Source organism: Astyanax mexicanus, chromosome 12, assembly GCF_023375975.1.
Source record: "Astyanax mexicanus isolate ESR-SI-001 chromosome 12, AstMex3_surface, whole genome shotgun sequence".
Taxonomy (NCBI): Eukaryota; Metazoa; Chordata; class Actinopteri; order Characiformes; family Acestrorhamphidae; genus Astyanax; species Astyanax mexicanus.
Window position 1 is genome coordinate 1,534,446 of NC_064419.1, and position 10,225 is coordinate 1,544,670.

The 10,225-nt window shown below is 35.6% G+C and overlaps 1 protein-coding gene across 1 annotated transcript in view; it reads left to right on the top strand.

Moving 5' to 3' along the window:
* Nucleotides 1-10,225, top strand: part of ntng2a (netrin g2a) — a 96,004-nt gene that overhangs the window by 81,032 nt on the left and 4,747 nt on the right. The window contains exons 6-7 of the mRNA XM_022670588.2: nt 6,475-6,642; nt 9,129-9,263. Coding sequence (XP_022526309.2) covers nt 6,475-6,642; nt 9,129-9,263 — 303 coding nt within the window. The remainder of the gene's footprint in view (nt 1-6,474; nt 6,643-9,128; nt 9,264-10,225) is intronic.

The following is a 10,225-nucleotide window of genomic DNA, read 5'->3' on the forward strand; positions in this document are numbered from 1 at the left end:
TCACCAGGTCAAACGAGTGGTCCAGGCAATCCGTTGCTTAGTACACTTGCTTTCAATGCAGAAACCAATGGAAATGGAGTGACGCCACCACCAGATGCAACCGTAGATGATGCTCAAACACAGACTGGTGAAGCAAGTCTAGGAGACATTTCTCCTACCTCTTTTTTTCCGGTTACTGCAGATATAAGTAAAGGTTTTCCTGGTGCAACTGATGCGACTGGTGCAGCAACGGATACTTCAGTAGATGTAGGTGATTCGATAGCCTCAGCAACTGGTACTGCTGCTCCAGTGACTAGTACTACCATTGGTCTTGCTATACGTTCTGGTCCATCATTGGCTCCTGATACCGTCATTCCAGGGCCTGGTACCACTTCACCAACTGACACTGAGGTTCCTGCTGCTAACACACCTTTACCTGGTCTCAGTACACTAAATACGCCAATAAGTGTTCCAGAAGTCCTTGAATCTGAATCTCCCATTTTTGAGACTACCCCCAGCAATGCTTTTGCCACTGATGCACCACTTCCTGATGCTCCTGCCCCTGAAGCAACTCCTCCAGATGCTCCTGCCCCTGACGCACCTCCTCCTGATGGTGCATCACCTGATGTTTCTCCTTTGGAAACATCTGTGCCTGAAGGCCTTGCACCTGAAGCTATTCCTCCTGATGCTAATCCTCCTCCTGAAGCTCCTGCACCAGAAGTTCCTCGTTCTGATTCTGTATCGCCTGATGTTTCTCCTTTGGAAACATCTTCACCTGATTCCCCAACACCTGAAGCTGTTCCTCCTGACGCTGCCCTTCCTCCTGAAGCTCCTGCACCTCCTGAAGCTCCTCCCCCTAAATCTGCTGCTACTCCTGGAGCTTCTGCACCTGAAGCTGTTTCCCCTGATACCGCTTCTCCACCTGAAGCTCCTGTGCCCAAAATTTCTGCATCTGAAGCTCCTCCCGCTGAAGTTCTCCCTGATGCATCTCCTGATGTGACTCCTCTTCCTAAAGGTTCTACACCTGAAGATTCTGTGTCTTCCTCTTCAGAACCTAAAGCTCTTCCTCCCGAAGACCTTGCACCTGAAGCCGCTCCTTCTGAAGCCTCTGAACCTAAAGCTTCTCCACCAGAATCTGTTGCACCTGAAGTTTCTTCTCCGGAAGCTCCCACACCTGAAGCCTCTGCACCTAAAACTCCTTCTCCAGAAGCCCCCGCCCCTGAGGACCCTGCACCTAAAGCTATTCCTTCGGAAGTTCCCGCACCTGAGGAATCTGCACCTAAAGCTTCTTCTGCAGATGTTCCCGCACCTGTAGACCCTGGACCTAAAGATCCTTCTCCGGAATCTCCTGCACCTGAAAACCTGGCACCTAAAACGTCTCCTCCGGAAGCTCCCAAACCTATAGAACCTGCACCTAATGCACCTTCTCCAGGAGAACCTGCACTTAAAGATCCTTCTCCAGAAGCTCCAGCACCTGAAGAACCTGCACCTAAGGCACCTCCTCCAAAAGCTCAAGCACCTGAAGAACCTGCACCTAAGGCACCTTCTCCAGGAGAACCTGCACTTAAAGATCCTTCTCCAGAAGCTCCAGCACCTAAAGAACCTGCACCTAATGCACCTTCTCCAGGAGAACCTGCACTTAAAGATCCTTCTACAGAAGCTCCAGCACCTGAAGAACCTGCACCTAAGGCACCTTCTCCGGAAGCTCCTGCCCCTAAAGCTCCTCCAGCTGAAGTTCCTGTACCCAAAGCTCCTGCCCCTGAGGAAAAGCGTGAATCTGGAGAACAGAAGAAGAGCGAGACGCCACCTACAGATGAAAAGGAGAAGACAGTGCCTACTAAAACAGAAGACAAGAGCAAAGGCAAAGAGGTGCCAGGTACTCAATTGCACTCACCTCCAGAGCTGAGGAAACATTTGTGGATAAAGCTTTGGATAATAAAGTGTAACATTTCTAAGTTTATAGCTTGATAAAATAAAAATGAAATTTAAAAATCCAGTGTGTTTCTGTGCTCTTATCATCATCCTCATCATAATTTTTTCCGATGTGTTCAGTATCTCCACCTGCTAAGAAAGGCCATGGAGCTCGGAAAGAGGGCGAGAGAGGGGAGGCCAAAGAGGAAAAGAAAAAAAAAAAGGAAAAAGAGGGTGATTATGAAAAGAAAGACTATGAGAAAAAAGGTATAAAATCTAGATTGTAGCCGCTGTCCTTGAGTCGCCGCATCGTATGTGTCTAGTATTACCCCTGGTAGCGTTTCTGAAATCAGAGAGTTTTATTGGTTGCCACCGTAGCCCCGCTGACCCACGTTAACCCTGTTACCCAGCCATTCCCCTCATTTTCCAGCAGGATTGAAGCTCCTGCAGCAGAAACTCCACGTTACTCTGAATAAAACCTGTGTATTGATTGGAAATCAACTGTGCTGTTTATCATCAAATCGGCAAGGCTTTGATGCATTGCGTTGCATTGATGACATGGAGTGTCTGGCTCTAAAATAGATTTAGTTTAGAAATGGCGGAGTATTGATTAGCTTAGACGTAACTAGATCCCTGTATAGAAATCCTTTCTCTGCTTGTTTTAGTTTGTACTTGTGCATCTGTGGTGCCTTCAGCGATTGATGAGTGTGACAGTTTCCGACTGTAGTCTGAAAGTAGTGTTTTCCTGTAGTTTTTAGTAACGTGTTATGATTATATACATATTTAAATATATATTTAGACTAGTGCATCTCAAAAAAAAAATTGATTAGCATTGAAAGTTACTTAATTTTAGTAAATCAGTAATAAAAAATGTAAAACTCATATATTATATAGATGTATTAAAACACAGAGTGATCTATTTTAAGCGTTAATTTATTGATTATGGCTTACAGCCAATGAAAACTCAGTCAAAACTCAGTGTCTCAGAAAATTAGAATATTATATAACACCTCTTTTTGGTACTTTTGGAGGTGTGGGCAGTGTGCCAAGTCCTGCTGGAAAATGAAATCTGCATCTCCATAATCTGCATCTTTCTTCTGCTGACAACTTTTATGGAGATGCGATGGGATTTCATTTTCCAGCAGGACTTGGCAAACTGCCCACACTGCCAATAGTACCGAAAAGAGTCTTATTTAATATTCTAATTATCTGAGAGCTAATTTTTGGGTTTTCATTGCCTGTAATCCATAATCAACAATAAAATAAATAAACGCTTAATAAAATAGATCATAATACATCTAAATAATATATGAGTTTCACATTTTTTAAAACTGCATTACAAAAAAAAGCTTTTTAATAATATCCTAATTGTTTGAAATGCACTAGTATGTATGTAAATATATAGTAGGTTTAGTCGATGTTCTGACTCAAGAAAGTCAACTTAATGTTCCCTGATTTTTATTTCAAAGTCATTCGAAGGCTGTTGATTCCTGGAATGCCAAGAACTCAGTTGACGAAGATAGCGTATGTCAGATTCGGAGGTAAGACAGAAAATCTTAGTAGGGACAAAATCCCAGTAGATTTTAACGCACAAATACTGCATTTTTTTTTTTTTACAAATATTGCATGATTTGATTTCCAACAGCATTCAACGTCTGGGAGATGGTGAAGCTTGGCATCAATCCAATGATGTTTTTTATTTAATTTTGGTGGTTTCTAACCAATATTTAACACCTCTACAGTGATGACAAGTCAATGAAGGGTTAACTTAACATTTTCAACTAAAAATTGAATGTCTGTCCAACATTAGAGTTCAACGTCTTTCTAATGTGAAGGTGATGGTCGAAATAGGTTGGGATTTTACACTTACATTTGTTTCGTTTGATTGAGTCATTTTTTTAATTTCTTGCTGTAAATACGGCTCTGGAAAAAAATAATAAGAGACTTTTAATAAGGATTTTACTAAATTGAAAATATCTCTAAAATAATCAAAATTAAAATTGATGATCACAAGCCATCAAGACCAAGCTGAACTGCTTGAATTTTTGCACCAGGTGTAAAGCAGCATAAAGTTATCCAAAAGCAGTGTGTAAGACTGGTGGAGGAGGACATGATGCCAAGATGCATGAAAAAAACTAGGATTAAAAAATTGATTTATCTCACCAAATATTGATTTCTGATTTCTGCATTTATGTTTTCTGTAAAAAAATAAATAAAATAAATTCTCCAAATGACAATATCTATTTTTATTTGTTATTTGGGAGAAATGTTGTCTGTAGTTTATAGAATAAAACAACAATGTTCATTTTACTCAAACATAAACCTATAAATAGCAAAATCAGAGAAACTGATTCAGAAACTGAAGTGCTCTCTTCATTTTTTCCAGAGCTGTACTGTATTGACTCTAGACTGTATGACTGTATGACTGTTTTGGCTTCAGGTTTATAAAATTGAATTGTATTGAAAACTGTGGAAAAATTCACCCTTTCTTCATCATATACATCTCTGCATCCTTCATCTTCTCCATTTCTCTCTCTCTCTCTCTCTTTTTCTCATCTCTCCTCCCGTCTCTGTCTGCATGCTCTGGCTGTGTTTGTGTTGTAAGGTGAGCGGGTGCGGGTGTGTTTAGTGTCGGGATGTTTCAGCTGGAATCTGTTTGTGTAAAATCGTTGGGTCCCTTCGCCAATCTAGGGAGTAATTGAGCGTTTATATTTCATTACTGGCTCCTGCCCTCGTCCCGCCGCTCATCCCGCCGCTCCACAGCAGGTCCCCACATCACCAGCATCTTTAAAACATTGTATTAATTATTCATAACCCCCGAGCACCAAAACACTAAAGAAGTGGAAATGACGGCTCGCTAAATAAAAAGCTCAGTAAATTAGCGCTTGAACTTAAAAAGCATTTGTTGGATTGGTTAAAATCGTAATTGGTCGTCCTGCTGAGATTATTGCTTCAGGATCTGATCTGTGATGCTGTATAAAAACACAATTAACCCTTTTAAAGTCTGAAGAATTGAAACAATTGCCAGAAAAAAAAAAAAGTTATTTTTCCTTTTTTATTTTTATTTTAAAAATAAATTCAGTAACTTAGTGGAAAAATTGTGCTAGATTTTATAAATAAAATTACATTAATTTTAAATGTAGAAAAGTATTTTGAAGTACACACCATGCGCAGATATTCCACAAGGGATCTGTTTTATTTAGGTAACCTAAATATGTTTTTACTTTGTAAGATAGTTTATTAATATTGTTATTATTTGTACAGTGTATGAGTAAACAATTATTTAAGATGAATAACAATTTCCAGAAAATAATATTTTTTTTTATTTAGGTAATAAAATTAAATTAAATAGAATGATAATTTGCCTTTTTTGAGCAATTATTATTTTATTTAAAAAAGAAAAATGATAGAAAAAACTTAACCAATCATCTGTTTGAATATTTTTTAGGTAACTTAAACCTGTTTGTATTTTGTAAGATATATTTTATTGTTATTATTTGTACATTACATTATTAAACAACTATTTAAGGTGGATAACAATTGCCAATTTTTTATTTATTTTTTTATTAAATGAAATGATATATTGCCTTTTTGCTATTTTTTTCTTTTATTTTAAAAAAAAGAATGTTAGTGTTTAAACCATGGAATTTACTTTTTTTTATTATTATTTATTCGGGTTGCCAAATATTTGGTGCATCCCTATTATAGATAGAATAAAGCATTTGTATAAGATGCAAGATACAGTAGCAGTAATGGTGCTGTTTAGGATGTAGATGTGAATAATTAATATGTGTTGTTTTTGTCAATCTACTGTAATAAATATTCAGCTCTGGAAAAAATGAAGAGATCACTTCAGTTTCTGAATCAGTTTCTCTGATTTTGCTATTTATAGATTTATGTTCGAGTAAAATGAACATTGTTGTTTTATTCTATAAACTACAGACATTTCTCCCAAATTCCAAATATTTCCCCAAAATAATCTCATTTAGAGCATTTATTTGCAGAAAATATGATGAGAAATGGATGAAATAACAAAAAAGATGCAGAGCTTTCATACCTCAAGTTCATATTCATAATGTTTTAAGAGTTCAGAAATCTTTGAATATTTAGTGGAATAACCCTGGTTGGTTTTTAATCACAGTTTTTGTTTTCATGCATCTTGGCATCATGTTCTCCTCCTCCACCAGTCTTACACACTGCTTTTGGATAACTTTATGCTGCTTTACTCCTGGTGCAAAAATTCAAGCAGTTCAGTTTGGTGGTTTGATGGTTTGTGATCATCCATCTTCCTCTTGATTATATTCCAGAGATTTTTAATTTGGTAAAATCAGAGAAACTCATCATTTTAAGTGCTCTCTTATTTCTCTACAGAGCTGTTTATGGTATAAACAGGTGGATTAGTGAATGCATGAATAGGAGTCAGTATTGATAGTAGGAGAGTTTTTAGAGTGATATTCCTGATATTCCTCCCTCGTGCCCTTTCCCTCTCTCTCCCTGTGGGTTTACCCTTTCCCTACACTAACACCACTCTTCCCTCTCTCTCTCTCTCTCTCTCTCTCTCTCTCTCTCTCTCTCCTCTGGCAGACTGTGAGTGTTACGGTCACTCGAACCGCTGCAGTTATATTGACTTTATCAACATTGTGACTTGCGTGAGCTGCAAGCACAACACTAGAGGGCAGAACTGCCAGCACTGCCGGCTCGGATACTTTCGCAACGCTTCTGCTGAGCTGGACGATGAGAATGTTTGCATAGGTCAGTCAGAACCTCCTCTTCATCCTCTTCATCCTCCTCTTCATCCTCCTGTTTCTCCTCTCCTCCCATCCCTCTCCAATCTACACTAGTGAAAAAAGTGTATTAAAGTATACTAAGCATTATTATTATTCTATAGTGCACTAAAGTGTTAAAATGTTCTTGTAGCCACATTATTATTAATCAGTGTATTTAACCCTTGTGTGGTGTTCGGGTCTGTGGGGCCCATTTTCACCAAACTAATTTTCTACTCATATCTTGAGTTTAATTCATTTTCTTTTACATTTTATTAAAAAACTAATAAAAGAATGAAAGAAATGTAACATAATAAGTATTAATAATAATAAATTTACTGAGAATGTATGTTAAATATATGTTATCTATATTTACATTAAAGTACAAATATGCTTCTTGTTCCTGTCTTTTTTAAGTAGCACACTTCTAATATATTAAATATATAAAATATATATATTTTAATATACTGTACTGCAACTTTTAGCGTGTTATAAATGTACTCAAAATTTAATAAATGTAATAATAATTTAATTTACTTTCTAAATAGGTTACATGACACATTGTACTTTAAGTGGACTACTGTAGCAGCTGTTTTTAACAAGTTTTGCTATAAGTATTTTAGAAGTATATTGTGATATATTTATTATGGGGAGCGTATAGTGATAATATCGTATCATGAGATGCTCTGGGAGTCCCACCTCTAGTTTTCTTTTGGGTTAAAACTAAGTACTTAAGACCACACTTGTCTGTTTTTATCTGCGGTCTTAAAGCCCAAATTCTGTCCATTTTTATAACGTCACGTGGATCTGTGGGGCCCGTTTTCACTAAACTAATTTTCTACTCATATCTTGAGTTTAATTCATTTTCTTTTACATTTTATTAAAAAACTAATAAAAGAATGAAAGAAATGTAACATAAGAAAGGTAAAGGGCAAATATTAACCATGTAAGCTGTTTGTTTATATTGCTTGCAATTTAGGTGAAGCGAGCATGTGTAAAGCATTTTAATGAAGAATTGCTTAATTTTGCTGAATTAAATACAAGTATTCGGTGGTAAGGATGTTTTCTCTGACTCTGACTTAAGGTCATACTGTATCTGGATAAAAGTTTCGGGACTCCTGCTTAGACATTGTTTCTTCCAAAATGAAGGGAATTAAAGAAAAGCTGCTTTTGTTGGAGTAAAACACATACAAAGAATCTGTAGAGGAGAATACGCACTTAAAGTGAGTCCAACATGAACGGTTTCATATGAAGCAACTGAGCAAAATCTGAGATATCAAGCATGCTAAATATTTGCCAAGCGTCTGCGACTTTCAGTATTTCACACTATGTGACTGAGCGATTCGCCTCCGAGCAGAGTTTTTATTGGCAATCAATAAAAAACTGTTGGCGACAAAAAAGTGTAGTGTGCACATGGCCGCATTTAATAGACTAATAGACTTTAGTCGAATGTTAGTTAAGCAATTAAAAGGCATCAACTTTTTGCTTGTTTGTGCAATTTTAAAAAATCACAATTCATTAATTTATTGGATAAATATCCCAACTTTTTAACCCTTGTGTTGTCTTGCGGGTCAAAAGTGACCCACTACCATGTTTAGCTGTAGAAAAAATACCTTTTTTCTAAAGACATCTTAATTTTGCTGAATTAAATACAAGTAACAAAGTAAACGAGTAACAAAAATATGAACACCACACAAGGGTTAAAGAGTGCTAAAATAAAACAACTTTTTTGTACTTATTATACTATATTATATTTAATTATATTAAAAAAATATTGCTTAAATTGTGCTGAGTGTTCTTAACTGTACTAAAATGGAACTGTTTTAAAAATGCTATTTATATATGTACAGTGAAATTATAATACATTTAATTATTAGAGTGTTATAACTGTATCACTATTATAGGGACGGAGTATATTAGAAATGTACTAAGAATTGATGTCGATGAAATATATGTGTAATATATTTACATTAGAGTACAAATAGAGAAGTTAGAGCTTAGAGAAGTTTTATTCTAACAGATATAAATATGTATTAAATAGTTTTATACAGTAAATATCAGTGATAGAGTGACCTCTGCTGGAGAGAATCTCTCCACACACTACAGTGCATTAAATCACTGATTCACTTATTAACAGAGCTTAAATTACAGAGTCCGATACAGATCCAATAAGATAATATATAAGTTAATAAGCTGGCGAAATATATATGCTTACATTATTTTATATATGTGTGTGTGTGTATATATATATACACAAGGTGTATTAAGTGTAACTAGTAGTTTGTTTTACACTTTTTTTCTTGTTCACTAAATAATTCCATATGTTTTTCTTCATAGTTTGGATGAGTTTAGTATTAATCTACAGTACAGAACATTTTAAAATAATTAAAACCCCCTCTACTGTACAGTGCACATTTCTAAATTCTGTTTAATGCATGGATAACTACTAAACCTGTATTATTTTGTGTTATTCAGAGTGTAACTGTAATCAGCTGGGCTCTCTGAACGCTCGCTGTAATGAGACGGGGTTCTGTCAGTGTCGGGACGGGACCACGGGTCAGAAGTGTGAGGACTGCCTGCCTGGATACAACTGGAAACAAGGCTGCGTCCGTAAGTACCGAAATAACACTAGAGAAAAAAAGTAGATTAAATTATACTAAGCATTATTATTATTCTATAGTGCACTAAAGTGTTAAAGTGTTCTTGTAGCCACATTGTTATTAATCAGTATATTAGTTTATTTATAGAGTGCTAAAATGAAGTACCAACTTTGTTTGAACTTATTATTCTTTTAATTGCAGTATAAAAATAGAAAAAAAATGTTTTACTTAAATTGTGCCAAGTGTACTTAACTGTACAGTGTAAAATGGAACTATTTTAAATATACTTAAGTGACATTTAAACATTTAAAAATACTACTGCATGTATGTAACCCCATATTTTAAATATGCTTACAGTTAAATTATAATATATTTAATAATGAGTATTGATACAACTGGTATATAAGAAATGTACTGAGAATGTATGTTAAATATATGTGATCTATATTTACATTCAAGTACAAATATGCTTCTTGTTCCTGTCTTTTGTAAGTAGCACACTTTTAATATACAAAATATATAAAATATATATTTTAATATACTGTACTGCAACTTTTAGCGTGTTATAAATGTACTCAAAATTTAATAAATGTAATAATAATTTAATTTACTTTCTAAATAGGTTACATGACACATTGTACTTTAAGTGGACTACTGTAACAGCTGTTTTTAACAAGTTTTGCTATAAGTATTTTAGAAGTATATTGTGATATCATATTTATTATGGGGAGCGTATAGTGATAATATCGTATCATGAGATGCTCTGGGAGTCCCACCTCTAGTTTTCTTTTGGGTTAAAACTAAGTACTTAAGACCACACTTGTCTGTTTTTATCTGCGGTCTTAAAGCCCAAATTCTGTCCATTTTTATAACGTCACGTTGTACTCAGAAAAAAATGGCACTTTATTAATAATTCAGAGTGGCATGAAACGTTCTGGGCACCCTTGATCAGAATATCTGTTCTTGTGAATA